This window comes from Lacerta agilis, chromosome 6 (genome assembly GCF_009819535.1).
Source record: "Lacerta agilis isolate rLacAgi1 chromosome 6, rLacAgi1.pri, whole genome shotgun sequence".
In the NCBI taxonomy this organism is placed as follows: Eukaryota; Metazoa; Chordata; class Lepidosauria; order Squamata; family Lacertidae; genus Lacerta; species Lacerta agilis.
In genome coordinates, this window is record NC_046317.1 from 66,268,183 (window position 1) to 66,289,959 (window position 21,777).

The window sequence follows — 21,777 nt, forward strand, 5'->3', positions numbered from 1 at the left end:
CGGCCGCGCGTACAGCCAACCGCCTCCTGATTGGTGGGGAGAGGAGTACGCGCCTGCCTCTTCCCGTTTCCCCCACTCCCCAGGGGCTGATGGGAAACGTAGTCTTTGGCCGTAAAGTGCGAGCAGCTTTACAGAAAGGAATGCGGGTGAGGGAAGCACGTAAGGAGCGGAGAAGCGAAGCTGTCATCTCCTTCTCCCTTCAATCAAAGCCAGGACTTCCGGTATTTTGTCAACGCCTTCCGCAGATACAAAGGCACGTGAGGTTCTTTTTAAACGCCCCCCCCCCCGCTTTGTTAGATAGCTACATGTAAAGCCTTTCTTCAATTAAGCCACAGTTGTGTACGAAATATTACTACCAACCAAAGCACCAATAACTATTTTTTATAATCAGCATGAGCATATTATGTGCATATGTAATAATTATATTACTAGCCTACTGCATGTTAGAATATTTGAAGCACTTCACGTGGATTTTCTAAGCACCCCTGTGAACTCAAATGTTTAGGGACGCTATAATCCATAGTTAATTATACCAGAAAGATATGGAGGTCTCATACACCCCAGGAAATGTGGTTGCTGACCTTGAGCCAGACATCCTGGAGAGTGAAGTCAAATGGGCCTTAGAAAGCCTTGCTAACAACAAGGCCAGTGGAAGTGATGATATTCCAGCTGAACTATTTAAAATTTTAAAAGAGGATGCTGTTAAGGTGCTGCACTCAATATGCCAGCAAGTTTGGAAAACTCAGCAGTGGCCAGAGGATTGGAGAAGATCAGTCTACATCCCAATCCCAAAGAAGGGCAGTGCCAAAGAATGCTCCAACTACCGCACAATTGCACTCATTTCACACGCTAGCAAGGTTATGCTTAAAATTCTACAAGGCAGGCTTAAGCAGTATGTGGACCGAGAACTCCCAGAAGTGCAAGCTGGATTTCGAAGGGGCAGAGGAACCAGAGACCAAATTGCAAACATGCGCTGGATTATGGAGAAAGCCAGAGAGTTCCAGAAAAACATCTACTTCTGCTTCATTGATTATGCAAAAGCATTTGACTGTGTCGACCACAGCAAACTATGGCAAGTTCTTAAAGAAATGGGAGTGCCGGATCACCTCATTTGCCTCCTGAGAAATCTCTATGTGGGACAAGAAGCTACAGTTAGAACTGGATATGGAACAACTGATTGGTTCAAAATTGGGAAAGGAGTACGACAAGGCTGTATATTGTCTCCCTGCTTATTTAACTTATATGCAGAATATATCATGCGAAAGGCTGGACTGGATGAATCCCCAACCGGAATTAAGATTGCCGGAAAAAATATCAACAACCTCAGATATGCTGATGATACTACCTTGATGGCAGAAAGTGAGGAAGAATTGAAGAACCTTTTAATGAGGGTGAAAGAAGAGAGCGCAAAATATGGTCTGAAGCTCAACATCAAAAAAACTAAGATCATGGCCACTGGTCCCATCACCTCCTGGCAAATAGAAGGGGAAGAAATGGAGGCAGTGAGAGATTTCACTTTCTTGGGTTCCATGATCACTGCAGATGGTGACAGCAGTCACGAAATCAGAAGACGCCTGCTTCTTGGGAGAAAAGCAATGACAAACCTAGACAGCATCTTAAAAAGCAAAGACATCACCTTGCCGACAAAAGTCCGTATAGTTAAAGCTATGGTTTTCCCAGTAGTAATGTATGGAAGCGAGAGCTGGACCATAAAGAAGGCTGATCGCCGTAGAATTGATGCTTTTGAATTATGGTGCTGGAGGAGACTCTTGAGAGTCCCGTGGACTGCAAGAAGATCAAACCTATCCATTCTCAAAGAAATCAGCCCTGAGTACTCACTAGAAGGACAGATCCTGAAGTTGAGGCTCCAGTACTTTGGCCACCTCATGAGAAGAGAAGAATCCCTAGAAAAGACCCTGATGTTGGGAAAGATGGAGGGCACAAGGAGAAGGGGACGACAGAGGATGAGATGGTTGGACAGTGTTCTTGAAGCTACTAACATGAGTTTGGCCAAACTGCGAGAGGCAGTGAAGGATAGGCGTGCCTGGCGTACTCTGGTCCATGGGGTCACGAAGAGTCGGACACGACTGAACGACTGAACAACAACAACATAATCCATAGTAGCCAACCAACTTAACTAACTAACTAACTTAATTAATTAGGCCAACCAACTTGCAAGAAATTGGCCTACAAGCTTTCAAGTTCCTCTCCATAACTTCAACAGAGTAGATAGTAAAACGAAGCTGGGACGTTGGCTGAGGTGAAATCACAGGGTTTTGTCCTTAAATGGGATATGAGAATATGTAAGTGGAAAGAAAAAGTAAATGCAAGTTGCTTCTATGCAATTATTCTGACCCATAATCACAAAATGGGAGCTTTTCTGCTCCTTCCAGACAAACTGTCTGTTTAGAATCTGGCAGAAATCCTAGAAATTGCCAACATGGAACTTATACCAGCCCCATCTCTACGTGTTCCAGGATTTATAGCCTTCCTCTAGTTCACTTATTGCCATTTATTATTTATAAGAAGTACCCCTTATGTAAATAGGTATTGTATATAAAAATAGAAACAAAAGTCTCTGCCTGCAAGAGGTTTCTTCCCCCTTTCTTTTTGCTTGCATCATTTATTTTTCAGTCTTGCAGTTGCCACACTGGGGAACAAAGTTGCAAGCCAGCACTCATGGTTTGCTTCTCTCTGAACAAAGAAAAGCAATGCATCTTAAAATGGAAGCTGCATTCCCTCAAAAAAACCCCTGCTTTAAACAAAAAGTACTCCCAGCTATAGAGTAGGATAGATGGGGATGTCTTTGCCAGAACAATCACATACAAAACAGAAGCCACCATCGTGTCCTAGTTGGAAAGCCCCAAGACTACAAATAATCACCCTTCTCTTTAATGTCTATGATAGAAATGTGTGAATCCATCTGTTCTCACAGCCATCAACTTAACATGTATACAGGATGTGAGAATTCGAAGCACCCAGCATAATTATCTCAGCAATCTTTATGACAACTCTGTAGGTTAGTACTGTATGTTATCTACATCTTGCAAATAGCAGGCAAAGTGTGATTGCACAGCTGTTTGACTAAGGGCCATGTAGCAAACTCGTGGCGAGAGTGAAATCTGAATCAGGTACTTTGCAGGACAGAGCTACCACAGTTCAGTACACTGTATCTGCAGCACATTTTAGTCAGTAATCATCACCAAAAGATCCTCCCTGTCACCATGCTGTAAACAAACATCTTGCTGACTACAGACCAAGACAACATTTTATTGGAACAGTGTGTGACAAGTTTTCAAACTACAACTTATTTAGGTTCAGCTGTTTAAGTTTTGAACGAGTCTCACCCAGGTAATGGTGTTGCATCCAGGTACCCACAACCTGGGCATGTAACCTATTTTTGTCTTCTAAACACATATGCCTAAAGATTATGCAGTTCAAATACTTGCTTACAATATTTCTTATTGCATGAGGCCAACATGACTACAGTGGTACCTCAGGTTATGGACCCGATCTGTTCCGGGGTGCCGTTTGCACCCCAAAAAGTCCGTAACCCGAGCACCGATATCGCACACGCGCAATATCGCACTTCTGCGCATGCGCGAATTGTGCATGCTCGCTGGGCGAAACCTGGAAGTAAACACTTCCGGGTTTGCTGCGTTCAGAACCTGAAAAAACGCAACCTGAAGCACACGTAACCCAAGGTATTACTGTATTTAATATCAGATCAAACCTGCCTTGCTGCCTGTGGTTAAAGAGTATGAACACTCTCTGAAAGAGAGATAGAGAAAAGTTAACCAACAAGGCATGCAGGGGGCTGGCACAATCTGGGAACTAAAGCTATACTAAGTGTCATACAACTGCTTTTTGTTGTTCTCAAAATACTTCTGCTTTCCAAAGTGGATGTATGCCCAAACAGAATTTACTCCCATTTGAAGATGTAGATAGATATCCCCCTAAGGAAACAGCAACAGAAAAATGCAAATAAAATACATATTTATTGAATTCAACAACTCTGAATCAGAGCAAAGGAATCAAGTATTGTCTAAGAAGACCTGCCCTAGAACAGCCAGTTTGGAGTTAAATGGTTGACTAGGGCAGCTCAGGAGTGGGATTTTCCTTTTCTCTTTCTGTTTAGTGTTCATTTGCTCTTTGCGGCCTTCTGAAGAAGTATCTGCATAGTCTTTGTGCCTCTCTGCTTCTCTTCCTCCGGAAGTTCTTGTCAAAGTGAACTTCTTGCTTCTTTTCAGAGAATAGAACTCTCTCACTAGATCTTCTACCTCCCACTGCTCTTCCTTTTGTTTCCTACAACAGTGCAGTGCAGCAGGGTCTATGGGATGAGCTTCAGTATTGAAGATGTATCCACCAGCACCAAGAACACATTCTCCATAGGGTGTCAGTACGACGTCAAAGGATGACCCATTGTTATGAATGAAGTTGTCAGGATCAAACAGTAGATACAAATATTTCACTGTTTCAGCCAGGAAGAAGGACTCCATGCGGTTATCTAGTTTGTGATCTCGCAGGTCTTTGATCTTTAAAATAAAGGGAGGGAAAAGTGGTTACACTGCATATGCCAGAATCTGTCTTACAATTGTTTCAGCAACATTCTGAGAAATATACAGTGGCATGAATGAAGAGATCTGTTCAAGTCTATTGTTGAAATAAGCAGAATTTAGAATCAGTGTCATATTTGTGCCACAGAATAAAACACACAAACCAACCAAAACAACACATTCTGTTAGGTTAACTTTTGCTAGTGAGAAAAGAATGCTTGAGAGGGACACGCTAGTCCATTACTAAAAAGGAGGGGGCAGAGGAAGATAGTTCAGGAGAAATACTTAACTGTTGCAAAGCCACACTCAACCTTGCTGATTTTTTCTATTGCCTCTACAACATCTCTGCCCAGTTCCAAAAGGGTGGGATCTTGGGTAGCACGATACAGGTACATTGCGCTCTCTATCAGTTCTGCAAAAAATACAAAAAAGAAAAAGCTTGGGTGGAAATCAATGTTGCGCTATAACAAATAATCTGTATGCACAAGATTATCAGCTTTCCAGATGGAATTATCCCCCCTCCCCCTTGCTGTACTTGGGGGGTTCTCCTGAACTCCTGAGCATAGCTGTCAACCTTTCCCCTTTTTTGCGGGAAATTCCCTTATTATAGCATTGGGAAACAGCAGGGAGGGTTGACAGCTATGTATATAGCAGTGGGGAAGGTTGACAGCTATGCTCCTGAGCTAATTTCAGGAGGCACATGAAGGAGAGGGGGTTTCAACTGATGAGGTGAATCCCACCCCTTAAGCTACATCGTTGCATACACATGTATTTATTCAACACACAGCAAACACCTGCACAGCTTCCCAAAGATTCAGAACACACAATAGTTCAAAACAGAGGTCATCTATTACTTGAATGAGGGATAAAAGAATCAGTTTTCCTTAAAACTATTCCCCCCATCATGCCACGTAGTTTGGAACTCATTTTATTCTGCATTCGCTGTTCAAAGCTGCTGCCTTCAGCAACACCAGAGAACAATATGCATTTGGAACCCTATTTTTAACAGAAAGAGGTTCAGGAGCCACTTAGACTGAAATGTTTTTGAACTATAGATTTATCTATAACCAAGGCAAACCACAAAGCAACTTGGAGATCACCCAAAAACAAGGCACAAGGCACAAGCTAAAGTCTTAAACAATCTTGTTTAATATCTATATGACGTCACTGGGTGCAGTCTTTAGGATATTTGGGGCTAAGGGTCATCAATAGGCTATTAACACACGGGTCTACTTCTCCATAACATTGAGTCAGGGGATGCTATGCATGATCTGAACACTTGCCTAGGTGGAGGGGTGATCTGGACGAGGACCAGTAAACTAAGCATGAACCGTGGGACGACGGAAGCCCTTTGGGATGGTGGTTCATGTGTTTGGGAGACTGGACAGTTGCCTGTTCTGGATGCTCCCTCTGAAAGAAGAGGCTTGGACTTTTTGGGGGGGAGGGGGGGAGTCTCCTGTATATCTTTGTTGCTGGAGGCTAAGGAGGCCTTGGTGATGAGGAGTGCCTTTTACTAGCTACAGCTGGTATGCTGACTATGGCCATTGCTGGATGGTGATCCATGCATTAGTAACCTCAAGACTCTATTATTGCAGTGTGCTCTATGTGGGGCTGCATTTGGGCCTGGTCCAGAGGTTCCAGCTGATGCAAAATGCTGTGGGCTAGACTGTCGATGGGGACAGATTACCGCCAGCACATAACTGCAGTGTTCAAAAGTTTACACTGACTGCCCATACGCTACTAAGCCACGCTCAAGGTTTTTATATTACTTTACAAGGCGCTTAACAATTTGGGTCCAGGATACCTGCCTAATCCCTTGTATCTCTTCTTAATCACTGAGGTCTTTGGGGGTGTTAGTGGTTGCCCTATCTTGCATGCATGGCTCGTATTCACCAGGAGCCGTTGTGTTTAGTATTGTGGGCCCAATTTTATGGCACTTGCTTCAAGATGACATAATGGAATCATAGAATTGGAAGGAGTCTTGAGGGTCATCTCCAACCACCTGCAAAGCAGGAATATTAACACACAGTCTCCTCATCTGCTTTGAAACCATGCCTAGTTTTGCAAATGTGCAAGCAGTTTTATTCCTGCACTCCTAGGAGGAATGTCATGAAGACTTCCTCCCTCCCTGCTGAGCTTCCAGCGCCTACTGAAGACATTTTGTTGTTGTTGTTGTTCCAGCAGGCATTTTAACTGGAGTTTGATTTTATAGTTCTAACCAATATTTACTTTCAGTATTTCATCCTTGTAAACTGCTTGGAGATTACTGTAGTTAAGCAGTATATAAATTATTTTGTTTAAACATACATCTGCAGTATTTATATGCCTTGTAAACAACAAATGAAAGATGCCACATACAAAATACTTATTTCTCATTTACCAGGTCTAAGTGGATACCCTTCACGCTTTTCCACTGTATAACCCTGGGGAATATTGTAGAACTCAGGCAACCCACCAAACTGCTTCCAAACAGTGTAATAATTGAGGAATGTTCGCATTGCACTATCTATGTCTCCAATGAGGCTCTGGGAGGAATAACAAAACCAGAAAAAACCCAGTGAGGTAACAGAAAGAATGGAGCATAGCAGATATAATCAAACCAAGCACAGTGCACAACTAGAACCCTCAAATAGTACTCGATCTGCTTTTTTAAAAGGAAAAAGGGGGGGAGGGGGAAGAACTGTAATAGCACAATCAATTATGTAATGAAAGCATGTCTGTAAGAAGACTTGGGATATAAAATAACCATAGGACGGACACCTCAGTGGCAACCAGTTTAAAAAAAAAATCTGGAAAGAAATCTACTAGAAATAACATGTTCAAGTTTAATAGGGCTACTCTGTTTTAGGAAATCATTCATTTTCATTCCTAGATACTAAAACAGCCTTTGTCAGATTCTCAGCGGAATTACAGTTCACACGGGATCAGAGAGACAACGAAAAGTGGATTATTGCTAACTGTTTTCTTAGCAAGAAAAAGCCACAGCTGGTTTTCCCAGTGCAGATATTGGCCCTCATCTGCTTTGACACTTCTGATTTAAGTACAGGATTATCCAACACAGGCAAAAAGACTGGATTCATGTTATACTGCATTGGAAGCCTACTCTGACGCAGGTACTCAGTTTTACTGTACAAATGGAATTACAAAGAACACAAGCAATTAAAACAGGGGTGGAACCTGTCGCCACCAAGTATTGCTTGACCACAGCTTCCAACAACATATGAAGAGCCACAAGTTCTTTAGCTAAAACACAGCTGTTCTTCGTGAGCCCTTACCTGCAAGCCAGGCCAGTAGGCCTCAAGGGACTGAAAAACAGGCATCGAGACTGTTCCTTTATACATCTGAACCCAGAGGTACCAATCATCAAATTTTGTGTAGTTGCTTATAGCTTTGTTGTAGTCTACAGGAAAAAAAGTCAAAATGAACGATAAACATTGGAAGAAGAATTTCAGAGCAAATGAAAACGAACTGGCTTTCATATATTCTATTTGCATACATTTCAAAGAACACAGTTATCATCCGAATTTCCTTTTATAAATATTTTAAAAAGGAACTCTGCTCACAACACATGAGCTTATACAGAGCAGTTGCGGTTCAAGGAGGGAAAGAAAAAAATGGCACATAAGTTATCATTAAAGCAGGGGCAAGGAGCCTCTGGGGCCATGGCCTGGACATGCGTCCTAATTTGGCCTGGCACCTGTTCCAATTTGGCTGCAAGACAGTTTCCTCAAACCATCTGCACCTGTCCCACACCTGACAGGGGCTGGCAGAGACAGGGCTGCCGATGCATAATCAGAAGCTTTAAAGTGTGATTCTCCTGATTGTGCTCATCGCCATTGAACAAGACCATCACATGTCACTGCCTGAGTCAGATCATTGGCCCATCTAGCTCAGTTTTGTCCACATTGACTATAAGCAGCTCTCTAAGGCTGCAGAGAAGAGAGATCCCCAAACCCTGGGACCTCTTGCATGCAAAGCAGATGTTATATCCCTGAGCTACAGCCCTTCTCTAATGTGATGAAGGAAGGAAGCCAATGAGCATTGTCCACCATGGCTGGCAATGACTATCCCAGATTGTCAGGCAGAGGTATTTCCTGACCCTACCTGGAGATGCCAGGGATGGAACCAGGGACCTCTGGCATGCAAAGAAGATGCCCTGCCACTGGGCTATGGCCCTTTCTGAACTCACCTAGAAACATTGACATCAGCTCCTCGTCCTGCAATAGGATGGCTCCTTTAACAAGATACTCAAAATAGGAATCTACTCCAGCTCCAATGCCAGCATCCTGGGCTACCCATTTGGCGGTTACCACATCAACATGATTACCTACCTGAAAGAAAAAACAACAACTCCCATTTATTAAAAGCTATGGATTGAAATTAGCATAGGTTTACATTTCTATACATTTCAGCGAACAATAGATCCTTGGTTTGTTATCTGTACAAGCTCCCAAAAAGCACAAAGACGTAACAAAAAAAATCTTAATTTCTGCAGCCCTTCTAACATGCATTTAGTGCCAACAATGTGTGCTACTGTACCAATTCTTAAAAAACCACTGTGTGGTAATCAACTAATTTTTACTCAGAATAGGCCCATTGAAATTAATGGATATAAGTTAGCCATGTTCATTAACTTCAATGAGTCTACTCTGCTTAGGAGAACTAACACAGAACCAGGCATCTCTAACATGTGACATTAATGATTCATTAACACAGTCTTTTAAAAACAGAATGCTCATCATGGCATCAACTGTTCTGACTTTTATTTAAAATCCCAGCTGCTTTTCAGTTCCAAGTTCTTGGATTTGTCCTAGAACATACTATAAACCTAGAACGCAACTGAATACACTGGATTTCCCCCAGAGTGAATTTCACTTCCACATTAAATCCTGTGACAATCACTTTGTGGATCATACCAGTTTTCAGTGAAAACAAAGACCAATGGCTAATGGGTGGTGGATGGGAGTGGGAGGGTCTGAAGGCACATGAGGCCACCACCTTGCTAAACTTAAGCAGGTCTGAGTCTGGTCAGTGTCTGAATGGGTCATGTATGCTCTCTTGAGTTCCATGACAGAAGAGATTCATTTAAGATGATGATGATGATGATGTAAAATGACCAATGAGGAAATTCCTGAACTGATTTGTATACCTGAGAAAATGTAAGAGCAAATCTTTTTTTAAAACAAATTGTAAGAATGTGGAGGTAGGAAGTGACTAGTAGCAAGCAATGCAGGTTTCTACAAGTATTGTAACTTCAACAAGCCATCTTCTAATATGATCGCCCATTGTATTCTTGCAAAAAAGCTCAAGGTATCTGGACCACAAGCTATTGAAAAACGGCGATGCTCATCATGCTCATCCTTGATGTAGACAAACAACAGAGGTTTGGGAGTAGGATTCAGCTTATACCAGCCTGTGTACGTTTATGGTACATGGTGGACTTGGTACTGTTATATTCTTGCAATCAATGTGCTTCAGTGGCAGCGTTTTAAAAGAATTCAACCATACTTTCAACAGAAATCAAACTATGTAGTTGAAAAGTGTGACATGAGGTTTTTCCACTCACCAAGCCAATATCAGAACGATTTTTCCAGAGGGTCTTAAGAGCCTTTCTGGCAACATCCTCAAATATTGGGTCACCTGTAAGATGACTTAATGTAGCAAATTCCACTATAAATGTACCAATTCCAGCAGTACAAGTAATTGGCGTCTCTCCAGGGTTTACTCCGTGTAGTAAGTTCACTGTCCCATATGGCATTCCAGTTGGAGTCTGAAAGGCTTCAAAACAGAACTAGCATAACTGGGGGCCCAGTGTAGGTAATACAGTTCAAACTGTGGATTCTCCCAAGGTTGGTTCCACAAATACTCCTGCAAGTCTCCTATCAGGCGTGTTTCTAGTTTTAACAACAAGTCATGTGACAACCCAGCACAATCTAAACAGTGGGCAAACAAGTCAGGACAACTACTGGGAAGATTGCCTAATTCAATGCATTGGGAAATGTAGGTTTGTCTGCCTCGTCACCTATAGCGTACAGCAAAATTTGAACAGCAGGTCTGGTAAGCAAGGTATTTACCCATAAGGAATTGTTACCTGCTTCTGGTGAGCAACCCCGATACACTGTTCAATCAAGCTCAATGGGCTTGGCAACCAATAGATTTCCTAGGCTTATGACAATAATTTAAAGATTTTCCAAAACACACAGACACAAGAACACAGCTGTATACTGAAGAACTACTTTGCTCAAAGAGGTTTCTGTTGTATAGATTGGGATTTGTATTCCAGTTTAACAGTAGCCCATTCATAGGGGAACAAAATGCGAATCCAAGTAACCACAAGTTAAAATGATCATCGCTATTCAAATACACAGCAAAGACTGTATGTTCTGTTTTAGCTCAAGTGTGCAATGAATGCTTAGTGACAAATACATGCCATATACAGCACTTTTAATGACTTTCTACTTCCTCAAAGTAAACATTGCATTAGCTGCATTATTTCACATCTTAGGTATTTATCAGAGCCATTACATTATCCACTAGGTAAAGGTAAAGGGATCCCTGACCATTAGGTCCAGTTGCGGACAACTCTGGGGTTGCAATGCTCATCTCGCTTTATTGGCCAAGGGAGCCGGAGTACAGCTTCCGGGTCATGTGGCCAGCATGACTAAGCCGCTTCTGGCGAACCAGAGCAGTGCACGGAAATGCCGTTTACCTTCCCGCCAGAGCGGTACCTATTTATCTACTTGCACTTCGACGTGCTTTAGAACTGCTAGGTTGGCAGGAGCTGGGACCGAGCAATGGGAGCTCACCCTGTTCCAGGGATTCGAACCGCCGACCTTCTGATCGGAAGCCCTAGGCTCTGTGGTTTAGACCGCAGCGCCACCCGTGTCCCACATTATCCACTACTTAGCCATATTACTATTTTTGCTGCTGTGGTATACTTATTGATAAAAAAGCAGGCACTTGAGTCTATTTTCATTACTTCAGATTTTAGCAACATTCGGCCCAGTATACATTAGGGCAGCCTTTCCCAACTGTGGGTCCTCAGATGTTGTTGGACTACAACTCCCATCATTCCTAGCTAGCAGGTCCAGGGTCCAACAACATCTGGTTACCCAAGGTTGGGGAAGGCTGCATTAAGAGCATAAATATTTATTTTCAACACACTTGAGATATCCAACTACATCTCTTCTGCTTCTAGCAATTTGCAAGAATTTGTCCCCCTGCAGTTCCTGGTACCTATTACTTATAATCTAGTTTAGCCTATAAGGCAGCAACACAGAAAGGGAGGAAATGATTTTTCAGATTCCACAACAGTGCTCACCTGGCAAAAGTTTTCGAGCTGCATCCTCTGCCATCCTCAAGAGGGGCCCAGAGCAGGGCCATCCCGCTTCCACTTCAACACCAGCCTTCTTTGACAACAAGTGAGCAGACAAGAGTCCGCCGACCACTGAAAATGGGAACAGCTTATTTAAAAAGCAAAGTAGTGCTGTCTCAATGGCAAAGGGTGAATATGTTATTATTAATTTGATTTGTATCTTGCTCTTCCTCCCAAAGGAGGCCATGGCAGCAGACATATAATTGATAAAACAAAACAAAAATCTAAAAACAGTATCTCAGCCAGTGATCTCACAGTCTCTTTCAGCCATCAAATGCCTCAGTAAACAGGAATGTTTTTGAATTTCTCTGGAATGTCAGTAACGAGACAGATGTACCTCACTAGGGAAGGCATTCCACAAGTGGGGAAAAGGCACTGTCCACAAGCCCGCAACACCAGCCAGATTCACCCCAACAAGGCCTCACCTGCCAATCACAGGATCAGAGATAGCTGATATTTAGGACTTACTAGTACTGATTGATTGGACCTGGTACCTGGTACCTCACTGGCAGCCACATGGCCCCATCAGGTTGCTCCACTTACCAGCCTAATAGCCACATTCTGCACTATCATCAGTCTCCGGACTGTCTTCAAGGGCAGCCCCACATACAACATACTACAGTAGTCCAGAAGGGAGGCCACCAAGAATGGACACCTGAGGCCAGGCTACTCTGACTTCGGAACAGCTGCAGCTGGTGAATCCGCCTATGTTAGATATAAGCACTCCTAGGCACAGAAGCAATTTGAGACTCCAGTGACAAGTTGGGATCTGGGAATACTCCCAGACTACAAGCCTTTTCCTTAAGAGGGGAGTGCAACTCCTTCCAGAACATGTTGTACACCAAATTCCTGGGCACAGGAACTACCCATCTACAGTACTTCTGTCTTATCTGGAAACAGCCTCAATTTATTGGCCCCCATCTAGTCCACTGCTGCCTCCAAACACCTGTCCAACACCTTCATGGACTCTGATTTCTATGAAATGGAGGGAGAGAGCAGAGTACCATGCTCCAAATCCCCAGATAACAGCTCCCAACAGTTTCACATATATTTTAAATAGCTTAGGAGACAGAATGAACCCTTGTGGGACCCAACAGCCCCACTGTAATACAGTACAGTGGTACCCCGCAAGACGAAATTAATTCGTTCCGCAAGACTTTTCGTCTTGCGGAAATTTCGTCTTGCGAGGCACCGTTTCCCATAGGAACGCATTAAAATTTAATTAATGCGTTCCTATGGGGAAAAAAGTCCGGGGGCCCCTTCCGACCGTCACCGGAGCCTCGCCGCGCCGTGTTTTAAAGCTACAGGGAGCGAACAGCAGCACTGCTGTTCGCTCCTTGCAGCTTTAAAACGTGGCGCGATGAGGCTCCGGTGGGGAGAGGCGGCGTCGGATCGCGCACGGCCATCCAAAATGGCGGCGCGATCCCACTCCGCCCCCCCGCGCACCGGAGCCTCGCCGCGCCGTGTTTTAAAGCTAGAGGGAGCGAACAGAAGCATTGCTGTTCGCTCCCTGCAGCTTTACTGTGCATGTCTGCGATCTCCAGACATGCACAGTCGATCCAAGATGGATGCGATGCACAACACCCCTCCCGACCGGAGAAAAAGGTAAGCCTTTACAGCTCCCTGTAATGGCGCGGCACCGCGTTTTAAAGCTGCAGGGAGCGAACAGGAGTGCTGCTGTTGGCTCCCTGCAGCTTTAAAACACGGCGTGACGAGGCTCCGGTGCGCGGGGGGGCGGAGTGGGATCGCGCCGCCATTTTGGATGGCCGTGCGCGATCCGACGCCGCCCCCCCCGCGCACCGGATCCGCGCCGCGTTTTAAAGCTGCAAGGAGCGAACAGCAGCACTCCCTGCAGCTTTAAAACACGGCGGGGCGAGGATCCGGTGCTTACAGTGGTACCTCGCCAGACGAATTCGTCTTGCGAAAAAGAGCCATAGACGAATTCGTCTCGCGAGTCAACTAAAAACTCGCAAAACCCTTTCGTTTTGCGAGTTTTTCGTTGTGCGAGGCATTCGTCTTGCGGGGTACCACTGTACTTCTAACTCCAACCTCCCTGAGTCACTCCATCAGAACACCATGGTCGATGGTGTCAAAAGCCATTGAGAGATCAAGGAGAACCAGCAGAGTTGCATTCCTCCATCTCTTTCCCAATGGAGGCTGTCAATCAGGGCGACCAAGGATGTTTCAGAGCCAAAACCAAGCCGGAAACCAGACTGGAACGGATCTAGAAAATCCACTTCCTCCAGGCATATCTACAGCCGACTAGCCACCATCCTCTTGATAACCATGCCCAGCCCCTTTATTTGCAATCACAGTATGTTTAAAAGGAGAAGCAAACAGACTAAATGGACAAACAATTCCTGGCTTAAGAAGTCAGTATATGCAGGAGCTACTTGTGGGTGGCAATGAGTTTTTTTGAACAAGTGATGATTCAGCTTTTAACCAGAGATTTGTTTTATGTGCAAAGTCATAAGCTATGCTGTGTGGGTTCCAAACCAGCCAGGAACTAGAAATCAAATTTAAACCATGGCCTCACATCCAGTCTTGTCCAAAAGCCCATAAACGACAGTTTCTAGGTTCACACATAATGAGAAACTAGGGCCAAAAGCTGAATCTTGGCCTGTTATGCCGCTCACATGAAGGAGCTGCATGCGAGCATGCATGACACTTTCACATCCTGGCTTCTTAACCCAGGATTTGATTGTGCAAATTGGCCAATGTGAAGTGTGCAGAACTGACTTCCTTTTCAGTGGCTACAGAGCAGCCAGCCATTTGGTTAAGCTTCTCAAGAGACACACATTAATTGTTCTTATCCCAGCAACATCTTTTCCCTTGATCATTGCAAGGAATATACTGCGTAAGTCATGAAATATTCAACTTAGCGCCTTAGTAATGAATACAGAAAAGCACCAGAGCAAACGCTTGCATTAGAATCATCACAAGAATGTTAACAGCAACTCGGCTGGATAAGACGAAAAGCCCATGTAGCTAAGCTCTCTGTTTCTAACAGTTGCCAGCTGACTGCTTCCAGGACCCCTACAGGCAGGGGACAGAAGGCCATAGATGTCTGTCTGATTTCTCTCTTTAATACAGGGGTGGGGAAGTGGGGACCCTCAAAACAGGGGTAGGCAACCTAAGGCCTGTAGGCCGGATGCGGCCCAATCGCCTTCTCAATCCAGCCCGCAGACGGTCTGTGAATCAGCTTGTTTTTACATGAATAGAATGTGTCCTTTAAAAAAAAATGCATCTCTGGGTTATTTGTGGGGCCTGCCTGGTGTTTTTACACGAGTAGAATGTGTGCTTTTATTTAAAATGTATCTCTGGGTTATTTGTGGGGCATAGGAATTCGTTCATATTTTTTTTCCAAAATATAGTCCGGCCCACCACATGGTCTGAGGGATGGTGGACGGGCCCATGGCTGGAAAAGGTTGCTGACCCCTGCTCTAGAAGCTGCAACTCTCATCAGCCCCAGAGAGCAAGGCCAAAGGTCAGGAATAATAAGAACTGGCATTCAGGAATATCTGGTTAATCCATCCTTGTTCTAATCTGGTATTGTATTGCCTCTGAACAGGGTATTTCTATAGCTTTTATTTCCCTCTCCATTTTCCATTCTTCTAACCCCCAGTGCTTTTAATATAATGCCTGCCAATTTAGGATTACACTTTATACCTCTTATGGACTCTGCTCCATGAAAGATTATGCTATAATAAATTGTCAATCCTTAAAAGGCTGCTACAATTGACTCTTTGTTGTTTTTGCTACAACTGGCTACACATGGCTACTCTTCCGAATTATAATACTATATTACACACTCATCTTTCCTCTGTGCTGCAACCCTAGACTAATTTGTTATGCAAAATACTTCCAAGACAAGTGACCTTTTGGAGTTCCGCTCACCTCTGATGTTGGTTTCAAAGACAGAAGCATTTACATCAATATCAAAATTCACACCCTCCTGCAGCACGCTGACAACTCTCTGGAATTCAGAGACGTTCCCCAAAATCTGGGAAGAAATAAATGTAACTGAAAGCACACAATTCATGAGACTGCAAACATCTAAATTTGGGGGCAGGCAGGGTAGAAATCAATAAGAAAAATATATTACATAATATTACACTGGAGCAATATAGCTTTGCCCTTGAGGTTTCAAGTTGTTTTAATGAAGAAAATGTGCAAGAACTTGGAATGTTGGCATTGCATCAACAACAGAAGTTGGCCTTGTGTACAGAAGGTCCCAGGTCCCATCCTTAGCATCTCCAGATAGGTCTGGGAGACACTCTCTGCCTGGAAACCCTGGAGAGCTGCTGCCAGTCAGTGTAGACAATACTGAGGTAGATGGAACAGTGAGTCTAACTCGGTATAGAGCAGCTTTCTATGTTCTTATGGATCAAGTCTGGAATTAGCTGGCATTTCTCTGTCCTGGGAGATAATGGACAATTTTACTTCTGCATTTGGGTTGTATCCTGCACTGCAAACATGAATTTCCAGTCTCACACTGTCCTTTTCTCTCTCTGTGCACCCTCAAATCTGTTCTGAAAGGTCCCTCAACCCTCTGGAGAAGATTTGAGGAAGCTGCAGGCAAGAAAGGGGAGCATGGTCCATTGCTTATGGAAACTTATGTTGTGTAAGTGAAACAATAGTGTTGGATATAACCCCTTGTTTTCAAATTTGTGAATCCATTTTGTGCTTGGTTTTAGTAATGCTGACATTTTACTTGTTTGTAAAGAAGTTCAAAATAGGGAGAAACTGAAAGTATGAGGAACAGAATTTCCCCCCCTACCAATGTGCAATATGCCTGAGAATAAGCAGGACCTGAGAAAACTAAGAAAGATGGTGTTACTGACAAATGGTACTTACTAGCAGAGTGTCCAGTGCATCAATCAGTGTGAGAGAAAAACTGAAAAAGAAAGGAAGGCAATGCTGGTGAGGCAAATGTGGCATCAACCACAAAATACATAGAAAGATGCACATGTTGGCATTTAACCAATGGGATTCCTCTCTGAAAAACCAGAACTGGAGCAGCTGCAAGAGATGGCTGTCCAGTCTCTGTTGGAAAATATCTAGTGAGGGAGAGCCCACCTCCACCGTAGGTAGTTAGTTCCATGGCTAAACTGCTCCTACAATTAAGACGTTTCTCCCACTACTCTACTGAAATCCATCCTCCTGTAACTTGAGCCCATTACATCAAATTCTGCAGAGAAATTGGCTTCTTCTTTGTGGCAGCACTTCATGTATTGGAACAGTTTCATCATGTGCACCTCAGTCTTTCCTCTCTAGGCAAAACAAACCCATTCCAAAGGCAGTGAAAAGGTTAAATCTATGCTGTTCCAGGACCACTAGCATATGCTGTAAGCTTTCCATGCTGCTTTTGCATTCAACAACTGAAGTTATAAAATGGACATCTTTTTTTATTGTTTAACCTGTTTCTTGGGTCTAGATTCTCTGGAATATCTGAGTAAGAATCAGCCAAATTTAGCATGACATGTCCTCTAACATGGCCTTCCCCAACATGGGGCCTTCCAGAAGTTAGACTGCAATTCCCATCAGCTTCACTCAGCATGGCAGGTGGGGGATGACGACACCTGCTCTAGTAAATAGGGACATCCCCTAAGAAGGTGTTATTTCAAAATTCCACAAGCAACCAGAGAAAGAAGATTCAGTCTTCCCAGTACCTTCCCCAAGTGTCCTGCCCATCACATGTCAGAGGACGCAGTTCATCATACGGGAAGGCGTTTTCCAGGTAATTATCGTAAGCATGATAAAACATGGACTTGACTCGCGCTCTAAAGGGAGGGGGGGAAAGACGTTTCAGAAATTTAGTGTTACAGAAAAGTGGACAACACCACAGAACAACAGCAGCAAAAAAGGTGAACTCTACAAAGGTGAGCACAGCACTTCCATAATTTTGAAAGTGGAACACACTTGCCATCATAGAAGACGCATTCTCTTTTCTCTCACAGAGCAGGTAATGCTTCTTCTAAAATGGGGTATGATGCAATACATGTGCAATATCATCTAAAAACAAAGTATGTTCTCTTCAAAATTGGAAGTTTTGCGGGCGGCCAGGAGGCTGAAACCCCACCCACATGAAGAAGATCACAGCAAGGATGAGAGCAGCCTTCTTCCAGAAATGGAGCAGCCGCAATAAGTATGCTTCCCATCTTCCAGCCAGAAAGAGCTCTGCTCCAGTTGCCCTGGAACTGCAGGAGTGATGGGGAAAGCACTAATTGGACTAATGGGTAGTTGTATCACTTCTAGGCAGCAAGACCAACAGCAAGGGAAGGTCAGTATGACCACAACTAGCTAAATGCCAATTCAGAATTAATCACGTAATTCTGACGCTGTCAAACTGATCTCCATTCGCAAGTTTCTCTCTCTGTTCCCATTCCTTTTGGTCATTTTAGTCTGTAAACCTGAGGGCAAGGCCTCTGTCAATTTCATTTACATACAATTCCCGCCACAAGGACTGAATTGACTTTTTGATCACCACGAGCCACTCTGGGAAACAATTTTGGTCTGAAAAGCAAAATAAATGTTTTTCATCTAGGGTTTACACAATGAGATGCTTTCAAATATTACATCCTCCACAGGGAATGGCACCATGCAGAATAAATATGCATCTTTGGCAACTCCCATACCAGGGCTGTGATGGGCCCTCAGTAGGTCACCTCAGCAATTCTCTTCCTTCCAACTTTCTTGCTGCCTGCTTGATATACACTGAATGCAGTGGAAGGCAGAGAAGAAGGGAAGAGAAAAAGGCCTCTGATCATGTCTTCACACCAAACCAATGTCTTCAAGATTCCCTTATAAATAGTTTTCAAGAATCCACTGCACTTTCCCTACTCTCTTAAAGGAAGCACTTCAGGTTTGCAGGATCTACTTTTTTTGGGGGGGGGGTTGCTTCAAAGTTCTTCACAGCTGCTTTTAACCATGACCACAAAGACCTGCATATGTCAAGAGCAGTATGCCCTCGGTTATTTTTATGATTTCCCCATGGCTATGATACCTTGTTTACTTTTCCACGAAGCCACATCCCTAAGATATTTAAACAAACACATGAATAAAATGACTGTCGTTTCTTACCGTCTTCTACAAGGGTAGAACTTGCCATCTAAAGTCTAATCCTCATCCCCTGACTTTTTATTTCATTCTCACTATTAGACCACAAACACTTAAAAAAAAAAGCAAACGGATAAATACAGCTGCATGTAAGTATTAGAGGATTTCCGCTCTCCCACACCCTCGGTTTTCCATCTGAGAGCAGGGCTGACACCACCCTTTCCCCTCCCGTTGTCCCTGCGGGAGACTTGATGGCAGGTAGAATTCAACGTGGCCAGCCAGAGAGGCACGCCATGGAAAGGAGAGGCTTCACCTGTTGAAAATCTGCCTGGAACCACAGAGCCTTTAGAAAAGGGAAAGCAAAGGAGCCCAGGTGACGAGGGAGCAGTGAGCTGCTCTCCCTCCAACAGTCATCCTGGTCCGGGCTCACCTGTAGCGGGCGACGTCGACCTCCTTCCCGGCGGCCGGAGGGGGCTGCCCCAGCGAGTGCAGCACCCACAGCCAGAGCCAGCCCAGCCGGTGCAGGGGCGGCGGCGACAGCAGCATCTATCAGCCGCGCGCAGCGAGGGCAACCCGGGCGCCCTTGCCTCCCTCTCCCCGCTTCCGCGGCCATCCAGCAGCCTCCCTTCCGGGACACGCCCACTCCTGTAGCCACGCCCACTCCGTCTCCTCCAAGCTCCAATTAGAACCGCCTGCCCTTTTCCGCCCCGGCGGTAGGGATGACGCGAGATGAAAGGGTTGGTGATCTCAAAGAGCGCCTGCGCAGAGGGGAGTATCGACGTGTTCTAAACGGCGTGGCCGGTAGAGGCCGCTGCGGTGCGCCGGTTCTGGCTATTGGTTGATGCTCTTCCTATCGCAGAAGGAAGGGAGGGAGAAATGGGAGAGGGGGAAGTAAGGCTGGCTTTCCGAATGTGTTGAATCATTGGAGCATAGAATTATAGAGTTATAAGAGACCCCCACCCACAAGAGTCATCTAGTCCAACCACCTGCAATGCAGGAATCTCAGCTAAAGCATCCATTGACAGATGGCCATGATCCAACTTCTGCTTCAAAACCTCCAAGGAAGGAGAGTCCACCGCCTCTCGTGGGAGTCCCCACCCACTGCCGAACAGCTCTGACTGTCCTAAAGTTCTTCCTGATGTTTAATGTGAATCTCCTTTCTTGCAACTTTAAGCCATTGGTTTGGTGCTAGCCTCTAGCAGAAGCGTGCTCCATCTTCCATGTGACAGCCGTGATATTTGAAGATGGCTATCAGATATCCTCTGCCACTTCTTTTCCAGGCTAAACATACCCTCTCTAAATATTATAATTGACATTAATTATTTTCACTATGTATTTCAATAGTGTTTTATTAGCTATTTTCTTTATGTGCGTTTGTTCATTCATGGTGTTTTACAAAGTATAACAGGACAGGTCACTTCCCCAGAAAAGCTTACAATTTTTTAAATCAAGTCAGAGCAGCAGAGAGAGTGTATCATTGCTGCCCTCTTGTGCCCCAAAATAGGAAGCACAAGTCTCTGTCCATTATTTTCTCCACTCCTCCTCTTGACTAGTTGGATTCCTGTCTTGGTCCCAGGCAGACTACTCAGGCTTGTGATTTGTGTTTTGAATAGATTTTGTCTGTGTGTATGAATGTCGACCTTAGAAAGCACTGCTAATAACAAAGCCAGTGGAAATGATGATATTCCAGCTGAAGCATTTTAAAAGATGATGGTGTTAAGGTGCTACACTCAATATGCCAGCAAGTTTGGAAAACTCAGCAGTGGCCAGAGGATTGGAGAAGATCAATCTACATCCCAATCCCAATCCCAAAGAAGGGCAGTGCCAAAGAGTGCTCCAACTACCACACAATTGCACTCATTTCACACGCTAGCAAGGTTATGCTTAAAATTCTACAAGGCAGGCTTAAGCAGTATGTGGACCAAGAACTCCCGGAAGTGCAAGCTAGATTTCGAAGGGGCAGAGGAACCAGAGACCAAATTGCACACATGCGCTGGATTATGGAGAAAGCTAGAGAGTTCCAGAAAAACATCTACTTCTGCTTCATTGACTACGCAAAAGCATTTGACTGTGTTGACCACAGCAAACTATGGCAAGTTCTTAAAGAAATGGGAGTGCCTGACCACCTCATCTGTCTCCTGAAAAATCTCTATGTGGGACAAGAAGCTACAGTTAGAACTGGATATGGAACAACTGATTGGTTCAAAATTGGGAAAGGAGTACGACAAGGCTGTATATTGTCTCCCTGCTTATTTAATGAAATATACTCAGCATTTTGGATCCTATTCAACTCAGTACATAACATTTAACTTATATGCAGAATTCATCATGTGAAAGGCCAGACTGGATGAATCCCAAGCCGGAATTAAGATTGCCGGAAGAAATATTAACAACCTCAGATATGCTGATGACCCAAACTTGATGGCAGAAAGTGAGGAGGAATTAAAGAATCTTTTGATGAGGGTGAAAGAGGGGAGTGCAAAATATGGTCTGAAGCTCAACATCAAAAAAAACCTAAGATCATGGCCACTGGTCCCATCACCTCCTGGCAAATAGAAGGGGAAGAAATGGAGGCAGTGAGTGATTTCACTTTCTTGGGTTCCATGATCACTGCAGATGGTGACAACAGCAGTCAAGAAATTAAAAGACGTCTGCTTCTTGGGAGAAAAGCAATGACAAACCTAGACAGCATCTTAAAAAGCAGAGACATCACCTTGCCGACAAAGGTCCGTATAGTTAAAGCTATGGTTTTCCCAGTAGTGATGTATGGAAGTGAGAGCTGGACCA

The 21,777-nt window shown here is 44.2% G+C and overlaps 1 protein-coding gene across 2 annotated transcripts; it reads right to left on the reverse strand.

The window, feature by feature from the left end:
* Positions 1-3,979: 3,979 nt before the first annotated feature.
* On the reverse strand, positions 3,980-19,628 carry LOC117048868 (ER degradation-enhancing alpha-mannosidase-like protein 2). Of its 2 annotated transcripts, XM_033153264.1 has the most exons (12): positions 19,421-19,628; positions 18,093-18,131; positions 17,604-17,714; positions 16,789-16,828; positions 15,829-15,934; positions 11,878-12,003; positions 10,123-10,334; positions 8,746-8,887; positions 7,832-7,956; positions 6,937-7,081; positions 4,847-4,968; positions 3,980-4,535 (listed from the first exon to the last, which is right to left on the reverse strand). In XM_033153264.1, exons 1-12 carry the CDS (start codon positions 19,534-19,536, stop codon positions 4,035-4,037), a joined length of 1,785 nt encoding a protein of 594 aa, XP_033009155.1. In that variant the 5' UTR covers positions 19,537-19,628; the 3' UTR covers positions 3,980-4,034. The 2 variants fall into 2 exon arrangements, with proteins under 2 accessions (XP_033009155.1, XP_033009156.1); XM_033153265.1 differs by lacking the exon at positions 18,093-18,131.
* Positions 19,629-21,777: the final 2,149 nt, after the last annotated feature.